Genomic DNA, 16,970 nt, shown 5'->3' with positions numbered 1-16,970 from the left:
TATGAGGACCTATGATCCGACTTTTTTACCCCTATGAACAACAGCCAATCGTTGTTCATGCAGCCGCCCAGCCTAGTCGGAAAGGCAGAGCTGAGATTAGATACGATGTATTCGAAACCCCAACTCTGATGTATTAGCGTACTTTTTTTTTATCGCTGCGCCACCTGAGCGGCCTTAATAAAGTACTTATTAAGCTGAAACTGCTTTTGCATGTTATTTGAAATTATAAACTTTTTTTTTTTTTACACTAGGCATATATTCAGATCACCTATGTTGAGCCATACTTTGATGACTACGAGATGAAAGATCGCATGACCAACTTTGAGAAGAACTTCAATTTGCGTCGCTTCATGTACACCACCCCGTTTACCAAAAGTGGACGACCCCGAGGAGAGCTAAATGAACAATACAAAAGAAAAACCATCCTCACCACACAACACGCTTTTCCTTACATGAAGACGCGAATCAATGTCATTCAGAAGGAGGAGGTAACTGCAATCTTTTATAACGTTTAAAAGACATGAATATAAGAAAAGCTATTTTAAAATGTTCTAAATCCTTTTGATATTTCTTCTCTGCAGTTTGACCTCACTCCCATCGAGGTCGCCATTGAAGACATGCAGAACAAAACCCGTGAGCTGGCTATCGCCACACACAAAGAGAAACCTGACCCGAAAATGCTGCAGATGGTTTTGCAGGGGTCCGTAACAGCCACAGTTAACCAGGTCTGATTATCTCACCTACCATCTCAACTCACTTACATACAGAATAATGGGACAAATGCTGAAGTAGCTGAAAATATCACACAGAGGTTTACTTTACCTTTACTTTAATATCATTTGTCCAACAAATAAACACACATGCACTATACACTGACCAGGGCTAACATTATGACCACTGACAGGTGAAGTGAATAACACTGATTATCTCTTCATCACGGCACCTGTTAGTGGGGGGGATATATTAGGCAGCAAGTGAACATTTTATCCTCAAAGTTGATGTTAGAAGCAGGTAAAATGGACGAGCGGAAGAATTTGAGCGAGTTTGACAAGGACCAAATTGTGATGGCTAGACGACTGGGTCAAAGCATCTCCACAACTGCAGCTCTTGTGGGGTGTTCACAGTCTGCAGTGGTCAGTATCTATCAAAAGTGTTCCAAGGAAGGAACAGTGGTAAACCGGCGACAGGGTCTTGGACAGCCAAGGTTCATTGATGCACGTGGGGAGCGAAGGCTGGCCCGTGTGGTCCGATCCAACAGACGAGCTACTGTAGCTCAAATTGCTACTACTAGTTAATGCTGGTTCTGATAGAAAGGTGTCAGAATACACAGTGCATCACAGTTGCAGGGCTGTTTTGGTAGCAAAAGGGGGACCAACACAATATTAGGAAGGTGGTCATAATGTTATGCCTGATCGGTGTAGATTGATAGAACAATTGATTGATTGAAAACAGGGTTTTTCAAGCGACCCACATTTTGTCCATGATTTTTACCGCCCCCTAGGCAACACAAACAATGCATCAAAACAAAATATACTTAGTAAATACAAATGTTGGCAATCTGGTCCCACTGTGGTTTACAAGATGTAACGTAAAGCCTCCACAAGGGGTGTTCGTGAACAAGTTCATTTTGTGTTTATGTGCCTGTTAAAATGAGTTTTTTTAATTATTATTATTTTTCTTTGTAACCCATTTTTTGGCTCGTGACCCACCCAGGGGTGATGACCCAGGGTTTGAAAAACCCTGATCTAAAAGATCATACTGCATTATGGGTAATGCGGGGCCTAAAAAAGGTCATAAGCCTATCACAGATGTATACTTTGAATTAAATCCCTAACTAATTATTTAAGTACCTGGTGCTCATTGTGGGTGGCTCAGTTGGTAGCACTGTCGCCTCACAGCAAGAAGGTCCTTGGTTTGATTCCCAGGCGGCACGCTCTGGGTCCATTCTGTGCAGAGTTTGCATGTTCTCCCCGTGTCCGTGTGGGTTTCCTCCGGGAGCTTCGGTTTCCTCCCACAGTCCAAAAACATGCAGTCAAGTTAATTGGAGGCACTGAATTGCCCTGTAGGTGAATGAGTGTGTGTGTGTGTGTGTGTCTGCCCTGCGATGGACTGGCACCCTGTCCAGGGTGTTACTGTGTGCCTTGCGCCCTTGCCCCCGCCCCGCGACCCTAACTGGATAAGCAGTTAAGACAGTGAGTGAGTGGTGCTCATTGTGATTCACTTTTATCTTTACACTTTTAATCATCACAATACTGTATCTAAATTAAATACAGTTTCCAGCAAGGATCCCCATAGATCTATTCTAAAATGCCCTTAGATGGGACTAAGTGGGAAGAAGTCTTCAGACATTAACCAATCATGTGAATGTAGATGCCTCACAGGCTGATAGCACCACTGAGATTCAAACCTCAAATTTTCACGCATTATTAATAATCAATGCATGCAATATCAAATGCAGCCAGACTTCCACATACATGTGCAGTTGTAAAAAATACAAAAGATCTGATTCAGAAAATACATGCACAGATTTAAGATTTTAGCCTGCTAATAATATGAGCACTAACATTACTAGCTAACTGCCAAAATCTGATGATGAGATTATTCACATACACGTAAACACCCTCACTGCCTGAATCAGCTATTAGTTCACATTTTCTATAGTTGAAATATCTTCATTCTGGTGTCAGGAAATGTGTGGCAATCTAAGTGCAATGTACTATAGTTATATAAACCCTGAAAAATCCCTCTGAATGGTTATTAAGCGATGCTCCTGGAGCTATCTGAAGCCACAGAGGAACATTTTACTACACCAATCATGATAAGTTTACCGTTGCAAATGTCTCCAGAATCCAGAGTACACGACTGTGGTTATATGATAAATGCCAGTTGGAGGAACAACACAGGAGGCACACAGTGATCCCTCCACCACTGGCCTGCTTCAGCCACATCACTCACACAAAGACCTATTCATGCTTTCCCTTATGTTGTTGACTTTACCTTGTGGCCTCCAATGTGTGAAGCATTCATTTTCTCTGTCAGTCCTGAGAGTAAGAGAGAAACCTCTTTCTTTTCCTAACTCCCTTTCTGTCTCTTCAGGGACCGTTGGAGGTGGCCCAGGTCTTTTTGAATGAAATCCCAGCAGATCCCAAACTTTACCGTCATCACAACAAACTGCGCCTGTGTTTCAAAGAGTTCATCCTGCGGTGAGTGTGGCATTTAGGATTTAAAAAGTGGCACAAACAAGGTGCTTTTTTTTTAGGCAATTGACTTTTCCTAATTACTTTACCCTTTCTTTTCTATGGGTCTAGTTTGTCCAAACCGGCACATAGATTATTGTGTGCGATGTGTTTTAAATCAGCAGTGTTGTGTAATATAATTTGCAACATGTGAACAATGTGAAATTCTCCTTTGTTAAAAGAGTTATTCATATCAGGGAGGTATTATTAGAACTGGAGCAGGCGGTTAGCATTAGCCTTTATGCATAGTAGCTTCAAAGTTAATAGCTCTATAAGTTCATGTGATTTACCTCACTGATGGCATTATGCGGCATCATTACAATCAATGCTGCTCTAAAAACAATTCATCAGTCATTTTTAAGATTGGAGGGGGCGTGGAGCAGCCTCGTCCTCCCCAGTCAGGAGCAGGGACCAGCATTAGTGAGAGGATGATTGACGGCAGAAATTGGATGCGCTAAAGTGGGAGAAAAAGGGGAGAGAAAAAAAAAGATTGCAGACAGTTCAACTGGTTCGCACAAACCAGAGAAGCGTTCGAATTATAATATACATTCGAAGTATATGTGCATGTGGTCAAAAAATATAGGTCTATAGGAATAAAGAACTCAGGTGGCACGGTGGCTTGGGGGTAGCACCATCGCCTCACAGCAAGAAGGACCTGAGTTCACAGATGAAGCAGTCTGCGTCCTTTCTGTGTGGAGTTTGCATGTTCTCCCCATGTCCAAATGGTTTTCTTCAGGAAACGCCGGTTTCCTCCCACAGTCCAAATACGTGCAGTCAGGTTAATTGGAGATACTAAAATTGCCCGCGATCCTGATTAGGATAAGTGTCCTACAAAGTGAGTGAGTGAGTGAATAAAGAACTCAGATTTTAGTCTGACTAACCAGAAACACGCATTGAAATCTACTCCGATCAGGCATAACATTATGACCACCTTCCTAATATTGTATTGGTTCTCCTTTTGCTGCCAAAACAGCCCTGCAACTGTGATGCACTGTGTATTCTGATACCTTTCTATCAGAACCAGCATTAACTTCTTCAGCAATTTGAGCTACAGTAGCTCAACTGTTGGATCGGACCACACGGGCCAGCCTTCGCTCCCCACATGCATCAGTGAGCCTTGGCCGCCCATAACCCTGTTTCTGGTTTACCGCTGTTCCTTCCTTGGACCACTTTTAATAGATACTGACCACTGCAGAATGGGAACACCCCACATGAGCTGCAGTTTTAGACACGCTCTGACCCAGTCGTCTAGCCAAGACAATTTGACAAACTCACTCAAATCCTTACACTTGCCTATTTTTCCTGCTTCTAACACATCAACTTTAAGGATAAAATGTTCACTTGCTGCCTAATATATCCCACCCACTAACAGGTGCCGTGATGAAGAGATAATCAGTGTTACTCACTTCACCTGTCATTGGTCATAATGTTATGCCTTGTCGGTGTAGGTATATAGAATAGAATGCCTTTATTTGTCATATATACATATACATGTGTACAAAGAAATTCTTTGTTTGCATATCCCAACTTGTTTGGAAGCTGAGGTCAGAGCGCAGGGTCAGCCGTTGTACCGCGCCCCTGGAGCAAAGAGGGTTAGGACCCTTGCTGGTATTCAAACTTTCAACCTTTCAGTTGATAGCCCAGAGCCCTACCCACTAGTCTACCACTGTCCCATGCAAATTTTTAAGTCCATCAGCTGCATTTCATTTCTGTTATCCCAACCATGCTTGAATAGAAACTCTAAACAAGTCTGAGAATATCCATTGTTAGGGATGTGTACAGCTGTTGAGGTCATGTTTCAGTTCGGCTCCTGAAAATGGCTTTTGTTTAGGTCACGTCAGAATTTGTGCTTCGATTGCTGCCAGAATACAGACAAATATTTACTGGATTTTAAGAAATGTTTCTTTTCTTATGTAATGCATAAAAACAGGCATGACAGTTTAGATGTTGCATTATCCAGGCATGTTACCACCTCATACGCTGAACCAGAGTGAATGAGTAACCCATCACGGTGCGATAGTATAAATTACGGATTAACTCCTCACTTTATTTACTACAGTTGTTTCATTCATAAGGACATAAAGGATCCTTGACAATGGGTACAGCCCTAGGCTATCAATTAAAAGGTTGGGGGTCTGAATACTCTGCCAAGTAGTCTCTGTTGGGCCCTTGAGCAAAACCCTTAACATGATTGGCTTCAGAAGTGCTGTACAATGTCTGACTCTACGCTCTGACCCCAACTTCCAAACAAGCTGGAAAAGAATTCCATTGTACTGTACATGTGTATATTTATATATGCCAAATAAAGATGAATTTATTGTAACATCAAATCAAGCAAATGGAAAGGCATCTAATGTAGCATGTGTAAATCTCCCACATTTGGTCTAAAATCTTAACGTTTCCTTTATTTATACATACCAGTCTGAAACCTGGCTAGTTCTAAAGCACAGCCTCTTTTAATCAGTCATTTTATTTCTCTGGGCGGTTTAGGTTCACGTTGTACTCAAGTATTGCTGAGCAGAAAAATCTCATCCTTTGTGTGTAACTTAATATAAATGCATGTGTGGTGCAGATGTGGAGAGGCAGTTGAGAAGAACAAACTCCTGATCACACCTGAACAGAGGGAGTATCAGCAGGAACTTAAAAAGAACTACAATAAGCTGAAGGAGAACCTGAGACCGATGCTGGAGAGGAAGATCCCTGAGCTTTACAAGCCTATTGTCAAACCTCGGCTTGAGAACAGGTAGCTTCTTTTTTTTTGTCCATTTCATGCTTAAATAATGGGACATTACTGGGTTATATATACCTGTGCTATGATGTCCTGAATGATTTAGACCCGCTATGACCCTGAATAAGATAAAGAGGTGGTAAAACAGACTATGGGTCTGAAGACCTAGTGATCTTTCTATATAGACGCATTTTACGTCATCAAGAAGAAGGCATGTCTAAATTCTTAGATACCTTTAAATGCTAAATACTAAGGTGCCTTATTTTGAAGCTATAAACTGACTGAATGACAAGAAAGCATCCAATGCTTCCTCATTGGTGAAGGCAATCTCAGCATTCAGTGTGGCACAACTTTTCTCACAAAAAAATTACAAGTTTGCTGAACGAATGTGGAGCAACTAACTGTTAGTCTGAATCAGATCAGATCAGAATCAGAATCAGAAATACTTTATTGTTCCCAGAGGGAAATTGCTGTTCTTACAGTAGCACCCATTTATGTAGAAGAATAAACAATCTAATAATTTAAAACAAGAAAAAAAAGAAGAAAATTTTGCAAATAGAAGTTAAAAAGTTATTTCTCACACAATTAAATAATTAAAAATTTAAATACTTACATTATTATTATTGCACATATGAATAACGAATATTGCACAGATGAACCATAGTGTCACACATTAAGGGAGGAATTATAGAGTTTGATGGCCACAGGTAGAAAAGACTTCCTGTGGCGCTCTGTGGTGCATTTTGGTAGAATGAGTCTTGCACTGAATGTGCTCCTTTGTCTCATCACTGTGTCATAAAGTGGGTGGGAGCCATTGTTCATAATGACCTGCAGCTTAGACAGCATCCTCCTCTCCGACACCGCTGTCAGAGAATCCAGCTTCACACCCACAACATCACCGGCCTTGCGGATCAATTTGTTGAGTCTGTGACAATTTAACCATTTTCAGTACACAGAGGGAGGTGTTAGCTGGCCGCCTCAGCCCATTGGTTTGAATGGCCTGAGGCTTACTGTGTAAGCGTAGTAACATAATTGCCGTAATCGCTAAGTAGTGTGTCTAAATAATCTGCCTTATAAGCTCGATGTCTTATTAGAATCTACTCTCTACTTAGGCGGCTGCCCAGGTAGGCAATAGGCAAAAAGGCAGCTCACTAGGTTTTCAGACAGACCCAATGAATGAATGAATAATGTCCTGATTTTTCTTCATTTATTTCTAATCCTTCACACAGTAGTTTAATAGGTGGCACCCATTACCATCATCATCATCATCATTGTCAAGTTTTACCACTGCTCTATCCTGGTCAGGGTTACAGTGGGTCAGTGTTTCCTGGAATCACTGGTCACAATTAAGTAACACATCTCAGACAGGAGACGAGTCCATTGCAGGACCTCGGCCAACACTTGATATTATATTCAAATGACCTATGAAATTAAGTAATGCATTTAAGTGTGCATATAAACAGAGACCATACAACACACATGAATTATCCTTTTGATTATTGAATTGATTTAGCCACATTCCATGCTAACAGGTGTATAAAATTATTTATCTAATGTAAATTGTAAGCTTGTTACTTTGGCAACAGTTTGGAAAAGGTCCCTACCTGTTTCAGCATTTACATTTATGGCATTTAGCAGATGCTTATATCCAAAGCAAATTACATTAATCACTGAATAAAATTCAACCAACTTAGGGATAATGGCCTTACTCAGAGGCACAACAGTGGCAACTAGAAGCTATGGAGCTATGACTGTGCACCAGCAAGGCCTATATAGACATGGTTTGTGAAAAGCCTTTCCAGTTAAGTGGAGGCTGTTACAGTCGCAAATAGTGGGGACTTGTGTTCTCATGAATTAATAATGGGATGCCCAACAAGCCCTTGGTCAGGTGCTGGCATTTTTGGCCATATAGTGTCTATCAAACTGCACATTTAAGGCTGTAGCGTATTCATGCATTTAATGTAGAAATGTAGTCACAGATGTTTCATTTTTATGAGTTGCTGTTGTTTGCTGCCCTTTGAAACCCTTTTTCTGTTTCTCTTCTCCATCTTGTTTAAAACAGGGATTCCATCAAACGCCACAGTTTCCGTCGGCCTCAAGAGGAGAGTTCATGATGTCATGAGAATCGAGTCTCAAGAGAAGAGAAGCTCAGGGGGAGAAGGATTTAGCGTTCGGAGTGAAAGAGGAACTCAACGGATATTTTGGTGCCTTCAGCAGGGTTTTATGCACAGTATTATAGACACTTTACTTATGTCATTACTGGATCTCCAGTTTATAAAAGTAATTCTGAATATGCAGCTGTTCAGTTCTTTTGTTATCATCTTGCTCTTTTTTTTATGTGTTTTAATGTGCTGTTGTCCAGCTATGCATTTTGGACATGATTTCAGTAGTCAGGCTTTTAACCAGTACCTACAGGACTGGTGTAAATACTGTAATTTGGAAATTCCACGAGCCACGAAGCACGATTGGTGCCATAAAATCAACAGGTTTTGTTTAACACATTCAGTCAGTGTTTCTGTTTGAAAAACATCCGAGCATGTTACCTATTAACTGCCAAGTAATGGAGTTAAAATGTAGCTGTCCATTTGCACTGATATGCACAGGACAACCTTTTATTGGATTTTTTTGCTATTAAAAATAGCACAAGTTCCAGGGGTGGCATGGTGGTGCAGCAGATAGTATTGGTCTGATGTGGTTATGAGAGCATCCTCATGGCTGAATGGAATTTCTTTAGGTACTCTAGTGTATATCTTACCCAAAAACAAGTGATGTGTAGTTTGGCCACTCTGTGTAAAGTAAGTGTGAAAATGAGTGTGTGTGTGATTTCATGAGCCAGATCCTGACTATGGTAAAGCGTTTACTAAAACCCCAAAAACCCAACTTGTTCAGTTTAGAATCCTTAGCTGGGTTCTCATGCACACTGAATAGTAGGGCAGAGAGTTCATTTTTAATGGATTTATCTTGGCAGGATTTCCATGGACAGGACGCCAATTGATGAAGGGCCATCCCCACCCCCTTAGATGTAGCCCCTTAGACATTCAGTAATATACAGCTGTGCCCCCTGAAAGTTTAAGGTGTAATTGATTGTTTTATTGAAATGACTCCTCATCTAACCTGGAAGAAAATTGTGCAATCGCCTCTTCCGTAGTACAAAGACTATCCAAAACAACTATGGCCTCTAAAATATGCCACACATAAATGCCAAACAAGTGGGATAAATGACATTGTCATTTACAAAATGCTTTGTAAGTGTCAGGAAGTTATTCAAGCTACAATTCATGTCACTCGAGTGAGATGAACATAATTTATGCCATTCATCACAAGCATCCATCTGATTTGGAAAGATTCATGGTATGCACATGAACTCATACATTTACACATGTTTAAGAAATTAAATAATAAATAATAATTAAATATAAAAGATTACAATACAAGTACAAAAATAATTTCCACACTTAAGTGGATGTAAACAGTCCTAGTCTGGTTAGATTGGTGTTGAACAATCTGCAAGCTTCATTCGTTCAGAGTGGCTTGAGCATCCCTCTGCCCAGTGCACTCTGTCGGGCTTAGATTGCCTCATGAACCGAAGCGGATGAGCAGGAAACTCATGATGGTTGAGCTAACAGGTATTAACGTGGGATGATTAGAATTCTGTGTATTAGGATGGGCTACATCCTGCTTTGCACACAGTGCTGCACAAAAATGCAGAAAAGACTCTCTGAAATGTTGGAAAATGTTGAGAATTTAAACCAGATGTTGCCTGATGTATGGAAACAGTAAAATGCTGCTTTGCAGGCAACCTTGATTCAGCTTAATTTTGTAAGTCTAAGGACATTGGCTGAAATAAGAAATTATATTTTTAACAGAGCTGTAGGAAATACGTGTATATATGTTTTTCTTTATTTATAGATAGTTTTCATTCTCGTACTGGTACGGAGAGCACTGACTGTGGTGTACCAAGAAAAATGTCCTTATTAAATAATCATGTTTTATATGTATCAGTATGAAATCATTTCTGCATATGTTTAACAATTCAGCACTGTAAGTTTTTAAATGTGGATAAGCAGCAATTATTGTTTTTTAGTTTGTTGTACGAAATTATTAAAATACTACCTGTAGGTCATACATAACGTTGCAGTTTTCCCTGCTGTTCTGGAATAAGTGTACTTATTATTATCATCATCAAATTATCTGTCAAACATGTTGCTGCTCTTTGAAAATTGTTTTTTTTCTGGATTATTGTTTGTCATTTCTTATTTTTTAAAGCACAAAGCAGATGTAGATTTATTTCATATGTCATGAATGAACTGCACACAAGTCTAATAAACTGTTAACTTTCAGGGTCGTGTTATTCATTTCAGATTTGGAAATTCTCACTGGGTCACACAATACTAATCAAAATTCAAGTCAAATTTATTTGTGTGGTGCTTTTTTACAATGGACATTGTCTCAAAGCAACTTTACAGATTCCAGAACCAAAAACCTTGATGAGGATCTGAGGACAACAGTGGCGAAATGACTCCCCTAAAATTACAAGGAAGAAACCTTGAGAGGAACCAGACTCGGCAGGAAATTACTTCTAACAAATGTTATAGCAAGTGAAAAGCATAAAGAATTTATAATAATAATAATAATAAAATTTTATTTGAAAAGCACCTTTCATGACACCCAAGGACACTGTACAATAAAGATAAAAAAAATCTAAGAAAAATTTATAAATAAAATACACATTTACAAATATGGAAACACTAAACATGTGGCACAGTTCTGGGTCACCCAAAAGCCACCTGGAAAAGATGGGTTTTGAGACGGTTTTGAACACAGCTGCAGATGAGCAGGCACGTACTGTAGCTCAAGAGGGAGACTGTTCCACAACTTGGGGCCAGCGACACTGAATACCCTGTCACCAAATGTATGTAATTTAGAGGGGGGGATCTTTTAACAGATGCAAGGTGAAAGAGCGAAGAGACCGAGCTGGAGAATATGATGTAAGCAGACTTCCAAGATATGAAGGTGCAAGGCCATGTAAAGATCTAAAAACCAGCACCAACAGTTTCTATTGTATTCGGTATTGTACTGGAAGCCAGTGTATAGTCCAAGTTCATCTTTCAGCTCAGTCTGAAAGTTGTAAAGACTAGCAAAAGAAATAAATATGTTTTAATCTGGTCTTGAATCTGTCTTGAGACCGAGTTTAAATCCTGAACAGAGGATGGGACATTATTACAAAGTTGTGGAGCCATAAACGAGAACACTTTTCCCCCTGTAGTGAATGTTTAAATTCTAGGAACTATAAAAAGCTCTTTATGGGTTAATAATATACATAATTCATTCATAAATACAGATCTGGTGCTAGATCAGCGACCCTGGTCAGAATTAAGCGATTAGAGAAAATGATTTTCAGGTGGAGCAAATAAAATATATTGACGAATATGGTGAAAGAAGCTGTAAATGTAATTAGCTCTTTAATATCCCTGCTTTAATGCAACTCTTAACAGTAGATGTGGCATATCAAGCAGATATCAGAAGGAGTGTCTGCATTTTCATAGGGTTTAAAAATATATAACTACACTAGACAAGCAGACACAGAGACAGACATACTGTATAGACAGATCGATAGATAAACAGATAAATGAATAGGTAGATAGACAGACAGACAGACAGACAGAGGTAAATCCGTACCATTTACAACTCTACTTTTTGAAGGCGGCACTGTGGTTAAAAGGGTAGCACTGTCGCCTCACAACAAGGTCCTGGGTTCGATCCCCAGGTGGGGCGGTCCGGGTCCTGTCTGTGTGGAGTTTGCATGTTCTCCCCGTGTCTGCGTGGGTTTCTTCCAAGTACTCCGGTTTCCTCCCACAGTCCAAAGACATGCAAGTGAGGTGAATTGGAGACATTAAGTTGTTCAAGAAGGTGTTCACCCTTGTGAATTGATGAGTTTTGTGTAATGAGTAACTACCGTTCCTGTCATGAATGTAACCAAAGTGTAAAACATGACGTTAAAATCCTAATAAACAAACAAACAAAGTTTTTGGAGTGAAAAAAAGAAGTCACGACTTTTAATTTGTGACCTCATGCTCGACGCTTTTCCTAGAGCTCTGCAGTACTTCAGCTCAAGTAATTTCTGTTCCTACCCGTAGTCATATAAACCCCGCCTCCTTTACTTTTACTGGCTAATATTTTGAATTTCTGTGTATTCATCCAATAACACTCATACCTGGCAGAATAAACTACCAATCACATCGCAGAGGGCAGGATTTATTTCGTCTCACAGTACGGGTGTGTAAATAACGCCGGACATTCGGTAAAACAGGTTAGTGTTTGCAGTGAGTCCTTGCACAGCAGAACATGTACATACAGATTTATATCTTCTTTAATAATACTCAGCTGATTATAAATACACGGTGTATTAGTAATAATATTAAACTAATTGAGTGTGAAATGGTAAAGGTTGTGGTGATGTGTTTTTAAGAAGTTCTGCAGTGTTAAACACACTAGTGCTCTGTAATGTTGATGTACAGTAACATTACAGTGATGCTGCAGGTGTGTTCAAACAACCAGCATCACACACACCTCAAAACTGCTCTTTTATTTTCTAAGTGTGTGTTACAATGACATACAGGGACATATTTTTATAACGAAGACTTAATACTTTAAGAAGTACAATTATTTTGCTTATAATTAAGTAAAATTATTATAATAACATACTGCTTATATAGTTATACACAAAATACAACATATTTTATTTAACGTAATATAAATGTCAAAAAATATTATATAAAAATATGAATCCTAATGCTTTCCACTTAAATTTCTGCAGTAAGTCAGATCCTTTGCTTCTAATGTAAGTTACAAAATTAAAGCTCATCCCATTGATATACAAAATGTAAAATTCAACCCAAAAGCATCTACAGTAGACCCTTGACTTACGGATTTAATTGGTTTCCGAAGGGCTGTTCTTAAGTCAAAATGTTCGTTAGTTAAACCTATTTTTCCCAAAAGAAGTAATGCAAATAGAATTAATCTGTGCCAGCCCCCCCCCCCGTACCTAACCTTTTTAATGTCTTAAATGGTCTTTTTTGTTATAAATACAAGTATATTTTCCCTTAAATCTTAAACTATAGAATAGACATTACTGTAATAAACAATAATAAACAACAATACACAGTACAGTACGTGTGCTGTACCATACACCATAATACATTTTTGTCTTTTTTATTAAATGTATCTACCAGAAACAACAATAACTCTCATATTGCTCTATTATTTCCTTCTTCATTTCAACAGTATTGTATTTTGTAGGTGTAATTGCACGAAAGAAAGAATACTTTACTCAGCGATTTTCTCCTCTCTCACTCACTGTCCCCTCTTTCTGATACACAGTGACAGCTACTGGCAGGAGTAATTATACAACACAACAAATGTAATAGATTTTTACATTTTCTCAGCACTACGCTTCCTCTGCACCTTTGGGGACATTTTAATATTGAATTTTACAAAATATAAACAAAACGCTGTAAAAACACCATCCGCTGTCCGAATGTTTGCTCACTGTATATACTGTATATAGAGAGAGACACGGTTGGAGTGAACTTGTTTGTGACGTCACGTGTTTCGCGAATTTCTGTTTGTAATCCGAAATTTGTTCGTATGTTAAGTTGAAAAAGATCACTTGTAACCCGAAATGTTTGTATGGTAAACAGTTTGTAACTCAAGGGTCCACTGTACATTACTTTTTTAAAAACATGTTTAATCACTACTTTTAAAACATCGAAATGTCTTTTAATGCAGTTTAGGATATTCTATATGACATGACATACAGTAGTTACCACTTTATTTTGTGTTTAATGATAAAGCATTAAAACTTGTTTTTGCAGTTTCGGGCAGTCAGTGTCTACTGGACAAATTTATTTATTTATGCATTTTCTCCCATTTCCCCCCCAATTTTCTCCCTAAACTAGTCATATCCAATTACCCTGATTACGTTACGCTTTACCTCTACCGATACAACCCTCCACTGCTGACTGAGGAGCTTCACAACTGACACACGTCCCCTCCGGCAGTACTGCCTCTTTTCACCTGCACGAGGCGAGTTCATATAAGGATCAGCCTTGTGCATGGAGAGCCACACCCTGATAAGCATTATTTCTCAACTCTGTGCAGGCATCATCAACCAGCCAGCAGAGGTCGTAATTGCACCAGTTATGAGGAGCTCTGGTCTGCCTTATCCCACCCTGTGAACAACAGCCAATCGTTGTTCATGTGGCCGCCCAGCCGGATGACAGAGCTGAGATTCAATACAATGTATTCGAAATCCCAGCTCTGGTGTGCTAGCGCCACCTGAGCCGCCAATATATTCATATTTGTATGCTAATTAGGTGTAAGTGAATTCATCAAAATAGTAATTTTCAAATATCTCAAAATTGCTCAGTGTGGATAAAAGAAAATCTAAGTACACAGATTAACAACAAATGAATCTAGAGTAAAACCTTACATTCTAGTCTAATTATTGTTTACCTCTAAGCACAGTTTATTGTTTATCATCCTAGTGAAATTTTGAATAACTTAATTGTGCAGAATTTATGCTCACACAATTTACTTGATGCACATTGATTTCATTATTATAGGACACAACAATCTGAAAAAAGAAAATAAACCACATACTCCAATGAGCAATTAGCCTTGCTGTGATAACTGTCTAAAATTGTCCTCATCTTAAGTGCAGTGGACCCTTGGGTTACGAACGGTTTACCATATGAACATTTTGGGTTCTGAACGATCTTTTTCAACTTAACGTACGAACAAATTTTTGATTACGAACCGAAATTCGCGAAACACGTGACGTCATGAACAAGTTGACTCTGACTCTCTCTCTCTCTCTCTCTCTCTCTCTCTCTCTCTCTCTCTCTCTCTCTCTCTCTCTCTCTCTCTCTCTCTCTCTCTCTCTCTATATATATATATATATATATATATATATATATATATATATATATATATATATATAGTGAGTGAACATTCGGACAGTGTTTTTTCAGTGTTTTCTTTATATTTTGTAAAATTCAATATTAAAATGGCCTCAAAGAATGTGCAGAGGAAGTGCAAAATACAAAATACAACACTACTGAAATAAAGAAGGAAATAATAGAGAAATATGAGAGTTATTGTTGTTTCTGGTAGATACATTTTATAAAAAAAAGAAGGAAATGTATTATGGTGTATGGTACAGCACACGTACTGTAGTGAAATGTGATGTGTGTTTTATGTACAGTACTACTGTGTGTTTATTATTGTTTATTACAGTAATTTATATTCTATAATTTAAGATTTAAGGGAAAATATACTTGTATTTATAACAAAAAAGAATTTAAGACATTAGAAAGGTTAGGTACGGGGGTGGTTTTGGAGGTCTGGCACGGATTAATTCTGTTAACATGATTTCTTATGGGAAAAATAGGTTTAACTAATGAACATTTTGACTTAAGAACATCCCTTCGGAACCAATTAAATTCGTAAGTCAAGGGTCTACTGTATTAATGCAGTCTTTATGACTCTTCACAGATTGGTATCAGTCAAGAAGCCTTGTACATGTGAATGTGTTAATCATGGAATGAGTGCACAGATGTCAAATACAGAACACAGTACACATCAGTAAACATCATGGCGTCTAACCGGGAACTGGATTTCAATAAAGACGACCTCCCCTTGCAAGCAAACACTAATCATATTCTCGTCAGGCACTACGTCCTGGATCTGAGCACTGACTTTCAGCGCAAGGTCATTGGTGGCAATATTGTCCTGTTTCTGGAACCTGGAAAAGGAACTGAAAGATCAGAAGAGTTGGACTCTGTGTTTTCATCCCAAATAAATGAATCATCCTTTCTGAATAGTCTAGATTCTGAAGAAGCCATATGTTTAAGTGATTCTATAGATGTACCTAATAACACTGTGGTGCATGAACAGCTAGAGGATCCACACTTGGGTAAAACAAGCCAACCTTATGCAAGTAATGCGTCATTGATCAAAACGAGTGTGGACTTCACTTTAATATTAGATTGCTGTGACCTGCTGGTGTCTAAGGTGGAAGAAGTGGAAGTAAGCACTGTCTTAAATCTAGCGGAGCTTCCTGTGGTTGACCAGGTGTCTTTGGATTCTGAGCAGCCTTCATCATCTGGTTTAGTACAGAGACTGATCTCTATGCCCTCATCCAAATGGAGACAGCAGCAGGATCTGTATCTTCAGTGCAGTTGTGCCTCTGCTGTCTGTCAGTCAGAACCGTTACTGTTCCACATGGACCAGTGGAGCCTTCAGATCAGGAAGAAGGGGGTTCGATCCCCTCATGCCTTCCCTCGTGTAATCAGGATCTGGTATGAGACGAAGCCCACAGGAGGATCTGTGAGATGGACTAACAACCAAGATGACACGTAAGCACATGTACACTAGTGTATTGACAAGGTTAGCATTAGTATTTGTTAATGTTAGAGTGTTTGCACATGTCATGTGACCTGCCAGAGAGCATTCTGTATGTGTTTGCTTACAGGACTTAAAATTGAGCATACTGTATTAGTTTTGATGTTTGTCTTTATAACATAGGGTGGCTTAGTGGGTAGCACTGTCGCCTCACATCAAGAAATACCTGGGTTTGATCCCTGGGTGGTTCCAGGTCCTTTCTGTGTGGAGTTTGCATGTTCTCGGAATTTCTAAGTCACGAATTACAGAAAAAATCTGTGTTTTTGTCTTGATCGGGATCCTTGGGAAGCGGAATACGTGACATGCAAAGCTTACAAGTACATGTCTGTGTCAAATAAAGGTGTCAGTTCATCAAAACACAAAACTGTAGCTCAGAGAGCGAGTTCGTCAGGTAAAGACCGGGTAAAACAGAAGGTACTGCTGCAGAGGGATTTTTTTTTTTTTTTTTTTTTTTTTTTTTTTTTCTTTTTTTTTCCTTTCTTTTTCTTTTTTCTTTCTATTTTTCTTCTACCTTTTTCCCCCAATTCCCCCCCCCCCCATCT

General features: G+C 39.0%; 2 protein-coding genes across 2 annotated transcripts in view; both read left to right on the top strand.

The window, feature by feature from the left end:
- Positions 1–8,461, top strand: part of dock8 (dedicator of cytokinesis 8) — an 88,661-nt gene extending 80,200 nt beyond the window's left edge. The window contains exons 44-48 of the mRNA XM_062998928.1: positions 252–488; positions 582–725; positions 3,097–3,203; positions 5,809–5,979; positions 8,027–8,461. Of these exons, the coding sequence (XP_062854998.1) occupies positions 252–488; positions 582–725; positions 3,097–3,203; positions 5,809–5,979; positions 8,027–8,078 (711 nt within the window). The 3' untranslated portion in view covers positions 8,079–8,461. The remainder of the gene's footprint in view (positions 1–251; positions 489–581; positions 726–3,096; positions 3,204–5,808; positions 5,980–8,026) is intronic.
- Positions 8,462–15,598: 7,137 nt separating this feature from the next.
- aopep (aminopeptidase O (putative)) overlaps positions 15,599–16,970 on the top strand; it is a 142,128-nt gene continuing 140,756 nt past the window's right edge. Inside the window, exon 1 of the mRNA XM_062998927.1 lies at positions 15,599–16,382. Coding sequence (XP_062854997.1) covers positions 15,619–16,382 — 764 coding nt within the window. The 5' untranslated portion in view covers positions 15,599–15,618. The remainder of the gene's footprint in view (positions 16,383–16,970) is intronic.

This window comes from Trichomycterus rosablanca, chromosome 7 (genome assembly GCF_030014385.1).
Source record: "Trichomycterus rosablanca isolate fTriRos1 chromosome 7, fTriRos1.hap1, whole genome shotgun sequence".
Lineage (NCBI taxonomy): Eukaryota > Metazoa > Chordata > Actinopteri > Siluriformes > Trichomycteridae > Trichomycterus > Trichomycterus rosablanca.
This window is presented reverse-complemented; position numbering and strand designations above follow the sequence as displayed.